This window comes from Bombina bombina, chromosome 12, assembly GCF_027579735.1.
Source record: "Bombina bombina isolate aBomBom1 chromosome 12, aBomBom1.pri, whole genome shotgun sequence".
Classification (NCBI taxonomy): domain Eukaryota; kingdom Metazoa; phylum Chordata; class Amphibia; order Anura; family Bombinatoridae; genus Bombina; species Bombina bombina.
This window is the reverse complement of record NC_069510.1, coordinates 20737780-20760180: the sequence shown is the minus strand read 5'-3', so window position 1 is coordinate 20760180 and position 22401 is coordinate 20737780. Positions and strand designations below refer to the sequence as shown.

The 22401-nt window shown below is 34.3% G+C and overlaps 1 protein-coding gene across 2 annotated transcripts in view; it reads left to right on the top strand.

The window, feature by feature from the left end:
* LOC128643237 (collagen alpha-1(V) chain) overlaps positions 1 to 22401 on the top strand; it is a 236618-nt gene that overhangs the window by 170197 nt on the left and 44020 nt on the right. For both annotated transcript variants that reach the window (XM_053696224.1, XM_053696223.1), the window contains exons 27-37: positions 744 to 797; positions 3831 to 3875; positions 6064 to 6117; positions 10045 to 10152; positions 12815 to 12868; positions 14309 to 14362; positions 14667 to 14711; positions 14805 to 14858; positions 15700 to 15744; positions 17960 to 18013; positions 18402 to 18455. In XM_053696224.1, coding sequence (XP_053552199.1) covers positions 744 to 797; positions 3831 to 3875; positions 6064 to 6117; positions 10045 to 10152; positions 12815 to 12868; positions 14309 to 14362; positions 14667 to 14711; positions 14805 to 14858; positions 15700 to 15744; positions 17960 to 18013; positions 18402 to 18455 — 621 coding nt within the window. The remainder of the gene's footprint in view (positions 1 to 743; positions 798 to 3830; positions 3876 to 6063; positions 6118 to 10044; positions 10153 to 12814; positions 12869 to 14308; positions 14363 to 14666; positions 14712 to 14804; positions 14859 to 15699; positions 15745 to 17959; positions 18014 to 18401; positions 18456 to 22401) is intronic.

Here is a 22401-nt window from a genome sequence, read left to right as displayed (position 1 = left end):
ACCCACCATTAAACAAGTGCTGTCCAGGTTTTGAACCAAAAATGGTCTGGCTCCATTGCTTAGATGCCTTCTTTTTCAAATAAAGATAGCAAGAGAACAAATAAAAATTGATTACAGGAGTAAATTAGAACGTTGCTTAAAATTGTATGCTCTATCTGAATTATGAAAGAAAAAAAATTGGGTATAGTATCCCTTTAATTATAAATTCAAAATGTTCATGATTCAAATAGAGCATGTAAGTTTAAGACACTTTTACATTTACTTGTATTTTTAAATTGACTTTTTTCTTTCGGTATCCTTTGTTGAAGAGGATTTACATATTTGATTGGTGGCTACACACATTTGCCTTTTCTCATTGGCTCAGCAGATATGTTCCAGCTCATAATAGCATTGCTATTTTTTTTACCCTTTGCATGGGTTAAACACAGTTATATGCAAGCAACAGTGCGATATAACATATGACAGTAGTTTGTATTTATATGTATAGACACTCATGTGACTCTCTTGTCTATTTTATATGCATTAAGTGGTCTCTCCCTACTCACCAGCACTTATGGTATTTTATGTAATGGATTCACTAAAGAATGGAGAGATCTCTTAGTGAATGTAGCAGAATACAATGTTTTTACCAGAGCAGATACTCCCTGTGTGTGTCATTGTGAGTACAGCATTCTGCTAGATTAACAAAACCTGTATAGCTACTTATTAAGCAACGCCTTAATGAAATTCTTTTACTATTTCAGGGTCCTTCAGGGCCACAAGGACCAATTGGATATCCAGGTCCACGTGGAGTTAAGGTAAAATTGGACTCTATCCTGTAGCTGCAATGTTTGTCTTTGTTTGTTCTTGACTATAGGATGCCAAGCAAGTGAGGTTAGCGACCTAAAAAGCTGGGACACATTTACAATGCACATTTTTACCATCTAAATAGTTTTCTTTTTTGGTTATTTTTTAATCAAAAGTTAGTGTGATAAAGCCAAGTAAATGTATATAGTATTTTTGCTTCATACTCATTTTTTTATTTGCAAACCTATTGTGTGACAATTATAAATAAAATTGCTCTTTGATAACAGAATATAAAAAATGACAATAAGTTTTCTAGCAGATTTTTAAAGAAAATATAAATCTAGGTTCATTACAAATATTACATTGATTCTAAATGTTCCTTATGCCAAGCACTGAGGGCATTGCTGTATATGGTAATATCTCTGTGTGTGCATAGGGCAGACACAGGGCATATCTTGCAGGATGGCACTTAGTGATGTTTGCTCTGCTACTTAGTGGCTAAACTAAGATTTTCTCCATTACGGGCGCATTAGCGAGTGTGTGAAGTGCAAAATCTCTGGTTTTAGAAAACGTCATTAAAATAATGCAATTATCCAACATTGCTTTGCAGGAAGCAAATACAGAATGGTACAAATGCTATTCCAAAGTGTCATGATTAGATTTTTGCTAAAGTGGAGATGGATGAATGTACCTAGGTGCCTAATGGATACAATTTAAGTCCTTTATATATTTATTTTATGTGTACAGCAGAAGCCCATTATTCACTCAAAACTCATTGACGGATGCAATCAGCCTAGTGTTTTTTTACATTATTGTTAGACAATTCCATGACACAGTGAAAATAAGCCATAAAAGATCCATTCTGATTTTATGTTACATTTTTGTACAACACTTAGGAAGACTTCTCCTGTATAATTAATTATCTGAGAATATTTACTGAAAGAAGAAAGTCTTTAGCATCACATTTTAAGCACTATATGAATAGTAAAACTCTGGTAGTGTCTATCATACCAACTTAAAGGGACACTGAACCCAAATTCTTTCTTACGTGATTCAGATAGAGGGTGCAATTTTAAGCAACTTTCTAATTTACTCCTATTATCAAATTTTCTTCATTCTCTTGGTATCTTTATTTGAAAAGCAAGAATGTGAGTTTAGATGTGGCCCATTTTTGGGTTGCTCTTGCTGATTGGTGGATAAAGTCACCCACCAATAAACAAGTGCTGTCCAGAGTTCTAAACCAAAAATTGGCTGGCTCCTTAGCTTATGCCTTCTTTTTTAAATAAAGATAGCAAGAGAATGAAGAAAATATGATAATAAGCATAAATTAGAAAGTTGATTAAAATTGCATGCTCTATCTGAATCACAAAAGAAACAAATTGGGTTCAGTGCCTCTTTAATAGCCAAAACTTATTAATACATTAAGGATTAACCTCCGAAGAGATCCTTATAACTGTATTATTATGTATTTATTTAGGGAAGGGGTAAAGATATTATTACTTATGTTCTTAATATGAGTTATAGAATATGATTCAGATTCACACTTGGCTGGGAGCATAGGTGCTAATTTTGGGTTGCCTCTCCATGCAGATTATTAAAAATACTGTTATCCTTAAACATAAAAATTAGTTTTGAAGCAATATTTTTATAGTTCTTAATCTACAACCCTGTTGCAGAAAAATATATCATTTATGTGTACTTGTTTCCATAGGGTAGAGGTTGGGAACCTATATATGGCTTTGGTTCGTTGCTTGGTTTAACAATTCTCTCATTTGGTGAACTAGTATGGCGACCATCATGTTACTTGACTTAAATTATTGCAAATGTAGTATTTAATACATTATTTTTTATTATCAATTCATGCATGAAGCAGTTTATGGGGTTTATTTGGCCTAAATAAAGAAACTCAAAATGAGAGTTATAGGTTCAAATCACAAGCTGGGTCAGTTTCAGAATCAAGTCAAGAAGGTTTATTTAAATACATTTTGAAGGTAGCTGTGCTTTCAATGTAATGTCAGATATCAACCAGATTAAGTGTTTGACTTCAATTAATAATGTAATTAATTATAGCTAGCTGATGTCTGATCCATCATAATAAGATTTAATAGAGATTGCTAATAAACTCCAAATGTTCATGTAATTTCCTCACCTTGACTGGATGACTTGTTTCCCGTGGGGCATTAATATTATTTGCTGAACCAGATGAGAATATTTTCATTTTTTTCTTTTTTTTAATTATTATTAATAAGATATACATTATATATTTATATATATTTAAAAGGGACCTTAAAGATCTAGAAAAAAAGGGATTTTAAACATATATAATTTTTTGGGCAAACCAATATTCTTTAATATATTTTTTACTGTATCTGAAAAGGATGTTTTAAAATTATTATTATTTTTATTTTATTAAATAATGCTTTCTTGAGAAAAACAAAAAATAAATGATGTTGTCTTGCGTGTTTGTCATTGTACCTCAATAAAGCTGTAGGTGTCGTGTTTATCCCTATAACCATTTTCAAGCAAAAAACAGTGCTTTTTCATATGTATGATAGCATTTTTTAAAACATATTTGAATGCCCCTTTAATATGTATTTCTGGTATATAGATATTATCCTTGTACTGTTTCCCATTGAATGGAAATTAAACACTAAATAAACCCTAAATAAAATGATGTATTCAAAGCTAGGAAAAGTCTGAGCGATATGTTTTTTTTTTATTATCTTAGTTGTTTAAATATTTTTTTTAAACTAAAGTGTACGTTTTAGTGTCCACAAAGCAGGGGTTTCTCTTCTGCTGAGGCCAGTTAGGTACAGTTATAAATAAACCAATCAATGTGTAGAATATATATGTTAAGGGTGCACTTTTTTGATTAACAAGCATTGGAAAAACAATCTTTAGAATAAATTACAGGAAAAGGTGACAAAATAAACAATAAAAGTATTTTAAAGTTTTTTTAAAACATCATTAAACATGTGATTGTACAATATCAATGTGTTTATTGTGCCTTTAAAGCATATTAAGTTTATATTTTGCTTTTATAGGGAGCAGATGGAATTCGGGGCTTGAAAGGGGGTAAAGGAGAGAAGGTAAGTTCCCATAGTCCCCTCATCTTCCCTAACAATCTGTCACTAGAGTTCAATATCACTACAGGGGAAAGAAGGTGTTGTTGAAGAACCACAAATAGAGATAATATTTTTACATTATATTATTTATTTTTTAAATATTTTTATATTTTATTATATTGAGGCTATAAAATAAGATTAATAACATGATAGGTAAGTATTGAACAAATCCTGGGAGCTGCCCGCTGGTTCTTAAAGGGATTGTAAACCTCAATTTTTTCTTTTATGATTCAGATAGAGCATGCAATTTTAAGCAACTTTCTAATTTACTCCTATTATCATTTTTTCTTCTTTCTCTTGGTATCTTTAGTTGAATGTAAACTAAGGAGCCGGCCCATGTTTGGTTCACCACCCTGGCTAGTGCTTGCTGATTGGTGGCTTACTTTTAGCCACCAATTAGCAAGTGCAACCCAGGTTCTGAACCAAAAATGGGCTGGCTCCTTAGCTTACATTCAACTAAAGATACCAAGAGAACGAAGAAAACTTGATAATAGGAGTAAATTAGAAAGTTGCTTCAAATTAATGCTCTATCTGAATCATTAACATTTAATTTTGACTTTAGTGTCCCTTTAACTTTATGGATTTATTAATGAGTCATTCAAATGTAGAAATGAAAATGCTTTTTAGTTTAGGAATTTTATTTTTAGTAAACAAATAGCTTTCATCGGCTTCAATGCTAGATTCCTGAATAACCCCTCATTCAGATGAGCATAAGACCAGTGATTGGTGCATACGCATGTATGCTTGATTCTCATAGGCTCACTGGCTGTATCGTTATCTGGCTCAGAAACACAACTTTGACTATGTATACAAACTCTTAGCTTTTTTTTTTTTTTTTTTTTACTATAACGTCCCTTTTTAACATTAAAGGAACATTAAACTCAATTTTTTTCTTTCATGATTCAGATTAAGCAGCAATTTTAATCAACTTTCTAAATGACTCCTATTATCAATTTGTCTTTGTTCTCTTGTTATTTGTATTTGAAAAAGCAGGAATGTAAAGCTTAGGAGCCGGGCCATTTTTGGTTCAGCACCAGGGTAGCGCTTGCTGATTGGTGGCTAAATATAGTGCTACCAATAAGCAAGCACTATCCAGGGTGCTGAACCAAAATGAGTTGGCTCCTAAGCGTTACATTCTTGCTTTTCAAATAAAGATAGCAAGAGAACAAAGAAAAATTGATAATAGGATAAAATTAGAAAGTTGATTAAAATTTCATGCTCTATCTGAATCATGAAATAAAACAAATGGGTTTCATATCCCTTTAAATCCCTTACATGGCTCTTATAATATGTGCCTGCTGCCTCATTGTTCTTTCGGGTGTCTAGGTTTGATGTAAATATTACAACCCCTTATGCAAAAATAAAAGTAAAGTTGTTATCTAGCCTAAAGGCCGTTCTCTGATAAGGTATTGAAAGGAATAGACACGGCTATGGCGAATTCCATGCAGTCGGGCAGGCGGCGTGAGATTACATTAGGGGCATGTATTTATACCATTAGAAATGGCATCTTGTAGGGGAAGCTATTTTACCAAACCACAGGAAGAAATGAAAACTAGACAACACCGGCAAGCGATCAGTTTCTACAGCCTATGACAAGTGCTGGATAACTATCTTCTTAGAGGGGGACTTGGAAGATAGACAGCCTCAAACAAGATAGAACGGTGTCCATCACAGTGGAAGTTGGATGCAGCAGAATGAGAGATAGGCACAGCTTGTTTGCCACCGAGGGAGAAAACGAGCGAGACACAGTTTTTCATATCTTTATGCCTCCACCTGCTGGGCAGCAGGCTTAGCCTGGCCTGTTGCAACACATCTCTGTTTATTGAAGCAATTGACCGTGAAGGAAGTTATGGCTCCCATAGCAACTGCTAGGCAGACCAGATTTCATATGATGCTCTAGTCTCAAAGATACTAATGCCACTCTTTATGCCAGGGCATAATGGCACATTTTTAACCCCTTGGCTGCCACAGAAGGCTGCAACACATTGCTACATTGCAGCCCTTTGTTACAGGGAAGGGGTTAACTTTTCTTCCAAACACATTGCTACATTGTAGCCCTTTGTTACAGGGAAGAGGTTAACTTTTTTCCAAACAACACATTTGTTTTAATAATTAAATATATATTATTTATTTTGTGTCTCTTTTTACTTAGGGTGAAGATGGCTTTCCTGGATTTAAGGGTGATATGGGAATCAAAGGCGACAGAGTAAGCATCTTAATTATTTTTCTTCTTGTTGTCTTGGGTGCAGTAATTGGAACAGCAATATTTTTCATTATCATCCAGTAGTAAATCAGATATGCGCCACTTTCTACTGTTGCCAATCTTCTGAAATATATTAATCTTTATAAGCCTTGCACTCTGTTAATCAGAATTGTGCACACCGCAGACATACTTTATCTATTCTATAATTTCATGAGTTACGTGCCTGTGTTTGTGTACATGCATATATATATATATATATATCTAAACACACACACATATATATATATGTATATACACAGATACATATATTTATATATATATCCCAATTTAAAACATGATTTTATAGAGCTGTATAAAGAATATAATAGTTGTGGGATAGGCACTCTAACTTCATCAACGAATGGCCAGGGTGTCAGGAACAGTGGTTATCAATAGTGCAAAGTAGTTCCTCACTCACTGGACTTTGAAAAACAAAACATGTTTTATTGTTGTGACGTGTCGGGGATCAAACTGTCTCCTTCATCAGGTCTGATGAAGGGGACGGTTTGATCCCCTATATATATATATATAAAGAAAATCAACTCTGAATATTATTCTATAAAATAAACTGGGGAAAACATATTTTTGCTTTATTTTGCAGCCTAGTGGTTTGTTTAAGCATTCCTTAAAATATGGTAAATTAAATGAATCCAGTGGTCCTGATAGAATTACAGCCACTTACAAATGAGTAAATACGTATACAAACATAAATAAATAAACCTTGTTCTAAAGTGCCTGCTAGCTTGTCTCTGTCTATAGCCTGTGGCATATTTGAATTCCAATTTATGTTGGCTTAAGATTTACTTTTTTTAAGTTGGGTAAAATTGAAGTCTTAGAGACAGATCTCTAAGTTGGCTATTTATTAAAGGTAATTATGTTGTAAAGTCACTTATTGGACTCGACTTGCACTACCTAAGTCAGTTCAAGTCAGTTTTTCCATAAACTGCTAGTACAAGAGCCAATCGGCTATCCAAATTGGACCAACTTGTTAAGAAGTTGGCTTCAACCAAGTGTAAATGGGATGAGGCCAGTAAAAGAACACAGCTTTGAACAAGTTAAAGGTGTTTCAAGTCTTTTGGAGCTAAGTAAATACATTGGGGAAACAAGAAACAAGTTCAAGTTTCAAATCGGATAAAGTTAGTTTCATTTTTAAATTGTTTCTGTTTGTATATTTTGATTTTGATTGACTTGAAGCCACCATCTTGAACCAGCCTCACCCAACGTTTTTTCACTCAATATTCATATTTTTTTTCTAAACAGATAGTCAGGAAGAAGATCAGATTTTTCAGTCAGGTGTTTGTGAATTGACACCATGCTCTAGTATAGAAAAAAAACTTTGAAATATAACAGTGCAAGAGTTATATATGTCAAATGCTCATTTATGTTTATTTATTTATATTTTTGAGTGCTGTCATATTATTTGGGCCTGTACTTATTCTTGCGTTATCTTTTCTTGTGTTGCGCTCTCAGTAACTGCTAATGCATTTCTTAGCTCCCTTGAAATATTCCATTTTAATACATTAGTGAAAAACACATTCAGTGAAGGAAAACATATATATTATTAATGTATATTTCAAACTATATTTTATTCAATCTGCAAGTTTAAAGTAAATAATTCAGGAGAGCGCAAAGTAACTTTCGTGCATGCTTTGGACAGATCGGAGGTTACTCTTGTGTCTACGGAATTTTGGTTGTTAGTCTTTTAGGGTCAGAATTACCATAAAAAAAATAGTTTAACAACATAACTTTAATAGTAGTTAAAATAAGCACATTAGATATAGAAATAAACTATTTCTCCAAATGAGTTTTCAGAATCATCTAATTTACTATTTTCATTTGTTGGAGATTAACATTTTGTATAGTAGGACTAGAAAGTAGAAAGTAATATTAATATATTGCTTTGGATATTTGTGCAATGCCTTGAGAATAATTATAGCAATATTGTAAAAGCAAAAACCACAGCCCTTATTATATAAATATGTTTTCCTGGATATTCTCCTATTCTGATTTCCTATAATAATTTCTGCTTTTTTCCACCTTTGTTTATCCAAGTCAGGAAAGAAGATTATAAACCAACACTGGATTAAACTGCACTTTTTAATTTGAACCAATTGTGTCCAGCTGTGTAGATAAATAACAGATTACGTTCAAATCTTACTTTAAAGGGATATTCCAGACAAAATTGGAAACCACATGGGTGCATTCCGGTATTGAACAGAAGCATTTTTGTAATATACATGCATTAGTTAAAATGCTTCTAATAAAAGCTATAGCTGTTTCAAAAGTGTATTTAAGTATGCACCGTGCACCAGCATTTTAAACACAACACTTGTGTTGTCAGAAAGCCTAAGGTGCATGTACAATCTGGTAATGAGCCAATTTGTTAATTGCTGACTTGATGCAAGCCCCACTGATAATCTGAGCAGCTGCAATATTAAAAAAGCTGGTGCTTTGAGAATATCTAGCTATGCTTCACATGCACGTGCAGAGAAAAATGTTAACACTAAAACAGTAATAACTTATACTAGAAGCATTTTTGCCAATACATGTATATTGCAAATATGTTTCTATTCAAAGATGTAATTAATCATCTGCTTTTATATTTTGACCGGAATGTCCCTTTAAACTGTCTCAAATCTATTTTACTCTGGTTTCTGTATTTCCTTTTTTTTATTATCAGAGTTTGTTCAGAAGTTACCATCCGATTTTTCTCAGCCTAATTTACAGTTGTAAGGATTCTGGAGATCAATAAATTAATTAACTGATAACCTGTCCTCACCTATGGAGTAGATGAAAATGTTAATTGACTTGGCACAATCAATGTTGATACCCCACTGGGCTGCTCTCACAATTAATTATTTTGCAGATTATTTCTTTAGTGTTGGCAAAAAAAAAAAAAAAAAGCAAATATTTAATTAGCACTTTACATAAAGAGCTTACAGTCTAATGCTACTATGTATGGACATCCAGAAAGTATTACTGATCCAAGGTCATATACAATGACATTGAAATTACTTTGTCTTGAGAATGTGTTTACTGGTTGATCTTCTTTTGTTATCCATGGTCTGTAAATCATTTCATCCTGAATAAAACACCATTTTGTTGTTAGACTTGCAGAGAGGAGTGTTCCTCTCCACCAGTAGATATTTGACAGTTGTCCTTATCAACCAGTGACCATCAAACTTGATTAAATGTTGCTCTTTCACACAAAGGATTTTTTTCTCGGTATATTATCTCTTTAAATCAGGGGTATCAAACTCAATGTATCTGGGGGCCACTGGCCAAGTGTTCATCGCCCATGGGGGCTGCTTGAATTGAGTAAGTGCTAGATATTCTAGGAACTGGAAGTTACATTTACCCAAGTAGTAGTGCATTGTGGGATTTGTAGCCCACAACAGACATACACAATTGTCTACATTTATCTTGTGAGTGCCAAGTGAAACGATCGATCTGGAACTGTATAACAAAGTTAAAAGTGACTTTTATCCAAGCAGTGCATGGTGGGAGTCTACACTGGATGCTTGTATTCATATGTATCTTGTATGTGCCTATATAGAACATCAAGTAGTTACACTTCTTAGAACCCTAAAAAAGAATTGTCAGCCCAAATGAATGGTTTACCTATTAAACAAGGGAGAGCCATATGAAACTATCTTGGGGGCTGCAAATGGCCCCAGGGCCTGTACTTTGAGACCACTGCTTTAAAGGAACCATATTGCATTTCACCCTGCATCTTTGATCTTGGAAAGACAACATACTTATTATTATTGTCATTTATGTTTTATAGTCAAGGTGTAAGAACAACCGATGGAAATTGATTTTCCAAACTCCTATGGCCATTTCGTATTTGGAAAATAAGATTCCTTAAAATGTTTCTCCTCTCTCTTACAGGGTGAAATTGGCCCACCAGGTCCAAGAGGTGAAGATGGACCGGAAGGTCCAAAAGGTCGAGGTGGCCCTAATGGAGATTCTGGTCCTCTTGGTCCCGCAGGAGAAAAGGTAAAACATGAGTTAGAGGTTTGAGTGCATCAAATATTGTGTGCAAATTAATTAAAGTATTTTTAATTATTGTTCCAAGTTATTAATGATGTATTCTCACACTTAACCAATATCTGTGATGTTGTGATTAATCTGCAGGGTAACAGGGTCGCTACTCCTCCTGCGCCTGCAGTTAGCTACTCGATTATTTAACCCTTTACCAGGGGCGGACTTATACAGATCAGGGCTCCAGGCAAAAATTAGGGAAGGGCGCCCACTGTCTCACACTGACCCAAAAAATGAACATGGTAGCCACCATCCCACAAGGCCGTCCAGATCCTATTTGCCCGGCTGATCAGTCCGCCCCCGCCCTTTACTAGTGCTGGTTAGTGCAGCTGTGCATCTTATTACTGGGTGCTGCCATATTGGAATTGAAGTATTCTTGTACCCTGTGACAGAAGTGGGGCTCATTCACAGATCAGTGATATTGTTGTCTTCTTGACATCCTTATCATGCACTTCAGTTTAGTGTGCACAATACAGAGTGGGAGCTGTATGTTTCTGCAGTGGAGTCCCTGATCTATATTATTTCTCAGGACAAAAACAGTGTAAATCTTCTGCTGTCTATTGTGCAAGTTGACCCACAGTGCACAAAGCCTTTAACATCACAGATTTGTGAAAGCTCCCTGCGTCTGTCACAGGATGCAACAATACGTGCGTACCAAGATGGCGGCGCCCAGTATAAAGATGCAGCATTTTACTAACTGGCTTCTATAATGTGCTAGAATAAGAGAACAGCTTTGAAGAGAGAGTCAGGTACTGGAGGACAACACTAGCATGATGAGTAGTAGCCGTGCTAATGTAATTGTAGCCAGCAGTTTAAAGGGACAGGAAACCCCAAACATCGCTTATATGATTTGGATAGAACATACAATTTTAAACAACTTTCCAATTGATCAAATCTGCTTCATTTTCTTGTTATCTTTTGCTGATGGAACAGCATTGCACTACTGGCAGCTAGCTGAACATATCTAGTTAGCCAATCACAAGAGACAAATGTGTGCAGGCACCAATCAACAGCTAGCTCCCACTAGTGTAGGATATGTCCATATTCTTTTTCAACAAGGGTACCAAGATAATAAAGCGCATTTGAAAATAAAAGTGAATTTAAAATTGTCTTAAAATGACTCTCCTATCCCTTTAATTGAAGTGTTTCCTGCACAACAGTTTTAACAAAACAAAAGCATTATTTGTGAAGAAGTAACAGGGTAAAAAGCATTTGCCACATTGTAACAACATATTAAGGTTTCCTTGTTTTGTCCTTTTAGACGAAAATACTCAGCCTAAAAATAATAAAGCCGTACAAGTGACTGGCTGAATAATTGGCGCATTACTGTTTTCTATGTAGGGAGCATTCTCATCTCTATAGGTTCGATCCTAATAAAAGGAAGGCTGGATGCTGCATTATTGGCTTCGTTCATTATACTTAAATTCACAAAAGCCATCTAGCTAGCCACGTCCCAAATACGTTTCAGTTTATTTCATTTACACTTTCAAGTTTTTACAAAGGAGCTGCCAGCGCGTTTTACCGTCCGATCTTGTCTCATTTATTGCAACAGGAGATTATTATTTAAAATTCTAATTTAACGGTTGTGAAACCAAACATAACATCAAATAAAGTTGTTGCAATTCTTCTTTTTTATCCAGTGAGGCAAGAAAAACAAAAAAAATGAAAGAAATAATTATTTTATTCATGTTTTTTTATATCCTGATGTTTCTCAACATATTTTATAGTATATTTCAATACTCTCAATATTTGTCCAATTTTGCCTCAGGTTAATGCTTTGTTATACCAGCTGCAGAGTATAAAATATATGGGGAAAATGCTCCTTTAGGTTATTTTTCTACTTGAAATAGCTGGTTTTGTTCTTTGAAACCACAATCCATAAAAATAGTTTGAGCTTGCAGGGAAATCAGATATACTTAGTTTATCACTTTCTGTAAACACACATGCTTCTTTAAACACGGGCCCACAAGCTTCATACCGAGCTTGATAAATGGGCCTCTATGGTTCCATTGATACATACCATACACTAGTATTTGTGTGTGTGTGACTGTGTATGTATGTATGTAGGATCCTGCCCAGTACATTCACACAATATATGGGTCCATCAGCTTCTGTCTGCCCAGGACCACCAGGGAGTGTGTTGAAGTTGTCGTATTTTAGTCTGAATTTCATCTGTTAAAAGTTAATATTACAATTACAGCACTTGGCAGTTTTATTGAATATGTAATGCAGGTGCAGCCTAGCTTCAAAATTCATTAGAGTATGTTGTCTCTTTCATCTATAATACAATTTAGTTATTATTGAATAAATCCTACTGATTACAAACATCTGAAAATGAAAGCTTCAGTTTATCAAACAAAACTCAGTTTATCTCATGGGACAAATAATATTATTTCTCACTGGTTTTTCTGCAAAGCTGATCCCAGTGTATTTTTAGACACATTGACAAATCCTCCTCCATAGAATATCATAGCTTGGAGTGATATTCTCACAAGAGGTAAAAATATATTATCTGAGAAAGCCAGACCAACACTGTATAATTTTCTTTAATGTTCTTATTTTTGTACCATGTTTGCTGTCATGTATTTAATAGCATATATTGCTTTTTGTATTATAGGGAAAACTTGGAGTTCCAGGTCTACCTGGGTATCCAGGAAGGCAAGGTCCAAAGGTAATATAACCCTTTTGCTTTTGTATAATCCTTTAGATACAGATATAGTTGAAATGTAAAGAAAATATCATTTATTGTTGAGTACTGTATCCTTTCAAAATGGGTTGAATGAATGAACGGTAAGGGTTGTTTTGAATAGCCCATGGTGACCACGTTCCTTTATTCTCATTGGTTTTTGAATGTTTACAAATATTTGGCTAATTGACATCTTAATTTTGCTATCTCAAATGTTACAACAGAAATATAATGTTGCAAATGCCATTCGATTAAAAGGACCCTGGTTGTCTACATATGGCTTTGAATACTGTATACAGCTGATAATTTATAAGTATTTAAAATGATTCATATTTAATATATTCAAGTGAAACTGATGTTATCTGCTCTGTTTTATTTGTATGTACTGCTAGTCATAATAATTATTTACACAGCACAGTTCACTGAGTCTGTTTATGGTAATAATTACTTGTATATAATAAATTATGTTGTTCAACAGATTACGGCTTCAGCTGTTTCTTGACATTTAATACTTCAGCGTTTGTAACCTTTCAATGTGAACTTACAATAGGTGTATTTCTATAATATATATTTATAGAGCTGTATGCATCAAGTCTCAGTATATGCCATACAGGTATCCTTTAACGCTAGGGGCTTATTTAAAAAGACACACAGGATATGTTTATGCAGGTTTGCTTTAAACAGCGTCATATTTTCAAATACAAATACCAAACTTGATATATGCGCGAATGGCAGCGATTGAAAAAAACAAGCCATTTTTAAGCTGCACTTAGAATAAATCTAGCAGAGATTTTTTTTTTTACTTCATGGGGATTTCTTTCACCGTTTTTTTATTTTAAGAATTTTGTATTTGTAGTTATTTTTTTTCCTTTAACTTAATTAAAGGGGTCTTGTCTGGCTACAGACCTAAAGAAAATGAAATCTTTAACTAGACCAAAAATTAAAAGATGCAATGTGCATATACAAGTCCTTTTCGGGTTCCATAGCGTCCGTTGCTTAGGATGGCACTTGCCATTAAATACATGGTGAAGGTTTGCAGTGGGAACTCAATAAGCGTTTGTATCTCTCTTGCTTTTTAAATGTCATTCTAATCCAATGTGGCTGCCTAAAGTGTAAAACATTACAAGCACATATATTTTCCTGTGGCATTTTACTCATCTGATCCCAAGATGCAGAAATCAACCTGGACTGGATGATTTAAATAGAAGCTTGAATTTTTCAAGTGGATTTTGACGCCAGTTGTTAGTGTCACTTGATTTTGAATAAGTGTCAATATGGATCTTTTTACATTATTCCTCATCTGTTACGAATACAATATGAGCATTTATATATCAAATTATTTAGTAATAACACATGTATTTGTTGGTATTATAAGGTAGAGCCATTTTTGACTAAACATGTAACAATTATTTGTATCACATTAAGGGTTCGATCGGATTTCCGGGATTCGCAGGAGCAAATGGAGAGAAAGGTGGAAGGGTAAATTATTTTTATCTATTTATTATTTATTTTACCATCAGACTAAAGGGCTAAAATTGAAACATGTAGAGAGTTTAAAGGGACATTAAACCCAAAAATATTATTTCTTGATTCAGATAGAGAATACCATTTAAATCATGAAAGAAAATGTTGGGATTTTATGTCCCTTTAAGCTATTTCTATCAGACGACTTGTTGATTTATCTTTATGGTTATGTAATAAAATTATGTTCATGGTTTATATTTACACTTTAATTTATTTATTTTTTCCATGGCATTAAGCTTTTTTTGTCTGTTTTTCACAGGGAACCCCTGGCAAACCAGGTCCAAGGGGGCAACGAGGTCCAACGGTAAGTTATTTAGCTTTTTCATAGTTAGAATGTATAAAAAAAAATGGTTGCCACAATTCTGAAAACTAATCATTTGTGTTATGCTTTTCATAGGGTCCACGTGGTGAAAGAGGTCCGCGGGGAACTACAGGAAAGCCAGGCCCCAAGGTAAATTAAGGAATTAATAGTTTACAATGGTTTTCCTAAGTATAAGTACCAATTTTATGAGCCTTCTATCCAACAGCAAATTTCAGAAAGAGGCAAAATATATCAGTGCCCTAAAACATGACTTTTGCATTCCTTATATATAGGTTAAGAAACAGCAATGCCCTACTGGGAGCTAGCTGAGTACATCTGGTGAGCCAATGACAAGAGGCTTATATGGGCAGCCACCAATCACCAGTTAGCTCCAAGCAGTTCATAGCTGCTTCTGAGCCGACCTCGGTATCCTCTTTAACAAAGGATACTAAGAGCACAAAATATATTTGATAATAGAAGTAAATTAATAAGTTGTTTACAATTCACGCTCTATTTAAATCTTGGAAGTTTAATTTTGACTCTACTGTCTCTTTTTTTTAATGATGTCCCCTTATAATATGGACCCTGTTAGTTGGTTATAGGCAAGGGGCAATCTTGCAGATGAAGCAGTAGCTCTTAAACTGGTTTCTATAGACAAACTTTTCCAAAGAGGGGGCCACCTCAAAATGGCTTTCTTTCAGTTTGAAGCCAAAAAGAGTTGTGGGCATTCAAACACATTTTCCTTCAAAAGGGAATCTACAGACAAAGTGTAGATCTTCTCCCTTTAGATAGACTATCTCTCTATAGTTTTGTAGGATGGGGAATTAGATTCTGGACACATTTTGGACAAAACTGCAGTTACCCAGGAGGAGGGTGAAGCAGATATCTACAATCACATAGTATTGCATTAGAAGATAGTACTTAAACCTATGCAAGAACAGAGCTAGAAACTGAAAAAGTCTCATTTCATTTGTGTCCGTTTGTCTTGTAGGGTAACTCCGGAGGGGATGGCCCATCTGGTCCTCCAGGTGAAAGGGTAAGTTTTTATAAAATGGATTACAATTTCACTCACAATCACTTTAACCTTCTGAGAGCCCACTCTGCCCAGTAATGACATCAAATAGCAAATCTTTGGGCGCGCATGCACAACTCAGCTTAAAGGAGAATTGTTATCATTTTCGTTGCTTTATCTAAAAGATTGCTTTTGGAGAAACACATGTTTCTGTCATGAACGAATTGAAGTTCTGTTGTCACATTTACAAAGGTGTCTCTCTCTACCAGTAAAGGATCATTAATTGTCCTTACCAGTCAGTAATAATTATTAGTAAAGTAAAAAAACAAAAATCTGCAGTATTAGTTTTAATTTAAATTTAAATAGATTTTACTTTTAAGAGAAATAAAAGCCCATACTTTTTGACCTGTGGAAATGTTTTTTTTCATATGCAGCAATTTATTTACTACAATGTTCATTTAATATTGTGCTACTATCTGAGAGCTGTAGCTGCTGCCCTGATTTGATAGGCTGGAAAAGGTTCATTTTGGTCCTTGCAGTTGAAAAATATTTTTGCACAGAAACATGAAACTGCGACACATTTGTATTGAAACAAATACCTAACAACCACTTTATTGGTTTTCTTTAGGACCTCTTAAAACAAGAACGCAAAATGTAATGAACGATAAAGCAATATAGTGCATAGTCTCTAGAAAGTAAGAATAGAACATAGTATTGGAAAGCTCTGAATTTATTTAATTATCTGTAAATTATGCAACTTATTAAATCATTATAAACAAAAATGATAGCACTTACAGAATGTCAGAGTCGCTGTTTACTGACAGTATAACGAAGGCCAGATTAATCAATAGAGTGATTGAATTTTCATACCAGGTATAGAACAGAGAGCTGGACATATTGAACTGAAGTACTTCGGAGAAAGTAACATCTATACAGTACACTAATACATTGTCACCTTTGTATGCTTCCTTTCTGCAAGTGACAAAAGCAAGAGAATGAAAAAGAAAGAAAAGGAGATATATATATATATATATATATTGTGTATATATATATGTGTGTATATATATATATATATATATAAACATGTCTATAATACAGAAAAGCTAATAATGATGTGTATATATATGTGTGTATATATATATGTGTGTGTGTGTATATATGTGTGTGTATATATATATATATATATAAACATGTCTATAATACAGAAAAGCTAATAATGATGTGTATTAAGTAGAAAAATTACTATAACAATAAAATTAGTTCTAAAGCTATACAAAGAGGTGGAAGCTTGTTGACGTATAGTTGAGAAAATCACAATCGATAGGGATGTTTGAGCAATCAAACAGTGTCTTGAAACACAGCTGTTTTTTAAGTATCATTTTGTCAATCAATTTAAATATACTGAGTTTCATGATAGATTTTCAGTCCCCCAAAACAATATTTTCCCAAAAAAACTGTGATTTTGGATACTAAAGAAAGCGCCTTGTCTGAATTCATATGGGGCCAGGAGCCATCCACTAGCGGTATATAAAGGTAGACCTATGATCATAAGCTGCATGGCTCCGACCAACAGAATTGCATTGCTTGGTAGCCATAAGATCTGCAAGTGTATTAGCTGGTCTAGGTATGGCATTATCATGGTAGCATGGTGCCGTGAAAAAAAAGTAATTAAGTAGAAGTATGTTTTGTGTGTTGTCAGAACTCATTCTAGATCAAGTAGAACATACAGTTTGCACTTGATCTAGAACATGTAAGCAAACTCTAGAAACAATTTAGAGAATACTGTTTTCACATATTCTTCTTATAGTTTATATTAACTTTAGTCTCTCTTTCATTATCTTTCTTTTAACGCCTTGTTAACAAATAGCATATACCTATCAACATCATTAACTCAAACCCTTCTCCAGTTGCTACACTACCAATGAACATATTCGCTAGTGTGTTTCCTTTAATGTTTCTTGGCTTGGGAAGTAGGAGTGCGAAAGGTTCTGACAACAAACTGTAGTTTCATATGCTCAGCATGTCGTATTATAAAGGCTTTACCGCCATAATGTGTTATGGCTTTTTTCGATTAGTTGACAAAGTGTTTTGCCCATGGCTTTATTCCAGCTTTGAAAAAAAGTTGCATTGCCGCTGCATGTAACAGGCTTAGGCCAAGTGTTAATATTTCCCTAAAGTTGCATATTACAGGACTGAGATGAGTTTTGACGTCTTATTAATACATTTTTCTGTTTCACAGGGACCACCCGGACCTCAAGGACCCACTGGATTTCCAGGACCAAAGGGCCCCCCTGTAAGTTTATTTGTAGAGGATCACCAATACTAAAGAGTATTAGTGAAAAATATCCAGGGCTAATTATATCTACATTTTGATAGTACACCAAAACCTTTTTTTTATTAACAATTATCAATAGTATGTACATACTAAAATATGTTCAAGAACATATAAATCCCCAAATGTAGCTTCAACATGACTGCACTTATTTCACAAAGTCTATTGTCTTCTCAAATTAACAGAAAACTTTTTTTAAATTAAAAATGACAAAATTAATGAAAAATTGAAAACACAGAAAATTGAATGATTATTCCTAGAAGCATGTAGAGATTACTGGTAACTAATAAGATAATCATTTTCTGTATAGATCATAGATAAATGAACAATGATTTTCTTACCATTTTAGGGTCCACCAGGGAAAGATGGACTGCCCGGTCACCCAGGACAGAGAGGTGAAACTGTGAGTATCTCAAGATCTGGTAGTGCATCCTTACATCTGACTTCCATCAGACGTGTGGTTTCTCTAAACCAGTCCCTGTAGATGAGGAAATGTTACCAAATGTTTGCAAGGTGGATGTTTCTTCAACTACATGGAATGGTCTACAGTAATCTCCCCCATTGGTTCTGGTCAAGTCAGGGTAACTATGCTTTTTTGAGCAGATCCTAAAACAAGTTAGTTATACACTTCTAAACTTTAGACACACCTAGAACATGGCACAGCTTCCATCAATGTCTACATTCATGATCCTGGTTGGACACCAGCAGGTCACAGTAGCTTCTGTCAGACTAGGTTTTAAGTGTGTCCCACCATAAGTTCAGTTAGGTTAATGAGAATGTTACTCTTGTTAATCCTCCTGTGCTATGGCTGAGATATCTCTAAAATCTGGTGTTAGTGGCCTGTGAACCTTTTTCCTTCTCTCCAAAATACATCTTCAGAAATATTATGTCTTTGTCTCTGAAACTAAAATGTAAAAAAATTGAAGTATTTGAAGATTAAAAGCACTAAAATACATAGGTTAGATTTTACCATTCCTGCATGTTTTGTGAAAAGTCCCCCCCCCCTGACAAAAAGGCATAGTCCCCTGAAATATTACACATTAGGAACACGTGGTCTAGTTTTTAATTGGTTTGTAAAAGGAAACAAAAACTAATGTCCCAGTAGATGTGACAATTGTTTAAATGTACTCAATTAAAACATCTCAAATTCATAAAGTCTTGTCCTAAAAGAGACTTGTTAACCCCTTCACTACAGTGCGTTGCAGCTCTCTATGGTGGCCAAGAGGTTGACGCTAACCAGGTGCCATTTTCCTAGGATGCTAAAGTAACAAATTCTAATAGTAACATTTCAAACTCAGAATTTTGAACAACACTGTATCGGCAGCTACATTTTGATAGGATATCTTGTTAGCGACACCATGGTACCTTATGTTCAGCTTGCCACCGCTGCATGTAGATCATGGAACCAGCATTACTAGATTTCTACTAGGAGATTTGCCAGATCAATAACATTCTGCTTAAGGCTTATTAGTGCTGGTTTGATAAAACTGCTCCTGGCTGTCTGGCACCTAAGTCAACACCCTTTCTCGCTGCCTGGATGTAAACGGCTTGTAAGAGGAACCAATGCTGGTAAAATGTCATGTTTGTCATCAAGGAGTAGAAATGTGGCATGCAAAAGGTATGATGTATGATGCTAAGTGTCTTTTTCAGAAATGTATTAAAAATACACTTTTCGCGTTGGGGGATTGTGCTGTCTTATGCATAAACAAATACACACATATATGGCATAGACACGCACATAAATACACTTATATAAATTATAATATTTACATCCTAAATATTATGCATTTTTACCAGTACTATTAACATGTGTTAAATTAATAAGTTAGATTGAATCATATTTTCATTTATTTAACAATAAATAACATATTTTAGATATAAAATTTAAGAAAGTAAATACAGTTTGATATCATGTTCCCATAAAGGCATCTATTTGCATTTAAATTTTGAGTCCGTTCCTTTAGTTACTGTTGCATGCATTATATTAACAATTGCTTTTTATTTTATGCTTCTTTAATTGCACAGCGACAAAAAATCAGAATATGAAAGAAGCAGATAATTTTTTTGTATAATCTTTTGGTGCTATATATTGCATTTTTGGATTAGCTGCTGGTTGTGCTAACAGGATGACTTTAAAGTGATGGTAAACTTTACACCTTTTATAATTAGATCCGGAAGGGAAACGATATTTTAGATAAGGTTTAATTCACCAGTTGTAATGAATATGCGCTGTAACTTACTTTTTAATCTACCCGTGCCATTCTAATACCCCATTCTCCGGTCACCCACTTAATTTTTTTGGTGAGCTAATGGTTTGAACTGTTCTCCAATCAGCACTCTAGCTACAACAAAAGTGCCATATGGCTAGAGCACCGATTGGAAAACAGTTCAAACTGTTAGCTCACAAAAAATACAAGTTTTGAAGTGGGTGGCCTGAGCGCTGCTTATTAGAATGACACGGCTAGACTAAACAGTAAGTTACATTGCATCTTCATTACAACTGATTAATTTAACACCATCTAAAATGTCACATTCAGGATCTGTTAATCCAAAGTGTAAAGTTTACCATCACTTTAAACTATATGAGTGTTTAAAGGCGTTAAGTGGTGTACATGCGCATTATTCTATGGACTGCATGTAGTCGTTACAGAGCAGAAGGGGTTATACAATATTATAACTTCCTCTGTGATCCACCATATTGTTTTTACTTAGGGTAGCCATATTTGTATGGGGCGGACGACATTCTAGACACAATTATAAAATTAATACAAATCATGTGGTACTTTATTAATCCAAAAGCAACACTAGTCAAGCTGGTGATTTATACATCTTTACAGCAGCACAGTTTGTATGTTATGTCATATTGTAGAAATATGTTTATAGAGCAGTTTAGTCCAGTTACAACAAATAGGGATTATGGTAATGGTTTATCAGTAATTCGGTTGATACTTAGTTGAGGTAGTTTGAATGTATTATTGGAGCAGGTTGATACCTAGTTGAGGTAGTTCGAATTTATTATTGGAGCAGGTTGATACCTAGTTGAGGTAGTTTGAATTTATTATTGGAGCAGGTCGATACCTAGTTGAGGTAGTTTGAATTTATTATTGGAGCAGGTTGATACCTAGTTGAGGTAGTTTGAATTTATTATTGGAGCAGGTTGATACCTAGTTGAGGTAGTTTGAATTTATTATTGGAGCAGGTTGATACCTAGTTGAGGTAGTTTGAATGTATTATTGGAGCAGGTTGATACCTAGTTGAGGTAGTTTGAATTTATTATTGGAGCAGGTTGATACCTAGTTGAGGTAGTTTGAATTTATTATTGGAGCAGGTTGATACCTAGTTGAGGTAGTTTGAATTTATTATTGGAGCAGGTTGATACCTAGTTGAGGTAGTTTGAATTTATTATTGGAGCAGGTTGATACCTAGTTGAGGTAGTTTGAATTTATTATTGGAGCAGGTTGATACCTAGTTGAGGTAGTTTGAATTTATTATTGGAGCAGGTTGATACCTAGTTGAGGTAGTTTGAATTTATTATTGGAGCAGGTTGATACCTAGTTGAGGTAGTTTGAATTTATTATTGGAGCAGGTTGATACCTAGTTGAGGTAGTTTGAATTTATTATTGGAGCAGGTTGATACCTAGTTGAGGTAGTTTGAATTTATTATTGGAGCAGGTTGATACCTAGTTGAGGTAGTTTGAATTTATTATTGGAGCAGGTTGATACCTAGTTGAGGTAGTTTAAATTTATTATTGGAGCAGGTTGATACCTAGTTGAGGTAGTTTGAATTTATTATTGGAGCAGGTTGATACCTAGTTGAGGTAGTTTGAATTTATTATTGGAGCAACAGCAGCATTTGATTGTATGAAGCGCGAGGGATATTTGAAACTGACTGATATTTTGTAGAGACATATGAGACATATAACAGATCAGGGAGGATGAACCTATGGGACTCAGAATTAATCTGCTAGTACCCTGCCTCTGGTCTACCACTATACAGCTGGCTACAGTTGTAGTGCTTAATTATTTTTATTGGAAATTAATTATATATTTAAGTAATTAAGCTTTAATTATTATTATATACATTTATTAAAAAAAAGGAAATACTTTTTTTAATGTTTCTTTACATAAAAAATGTAACCATGCTCCCACAAGATTTCCCCCCCCCCAATAAAACTGTATTAACAATTTGCGCATACTACCGCAAAAACTTCCACTGTACTAGAACGTATGCCTTAAAGGGATAGTCTAGTCAAAATTAATCTTTCATAATTCAGATAGAGCAGGTAATTTTAAGCAACTTTCTAATTTACTCCTATTATCAATTTATCTTTGTTCTCTTGGTATCTTTA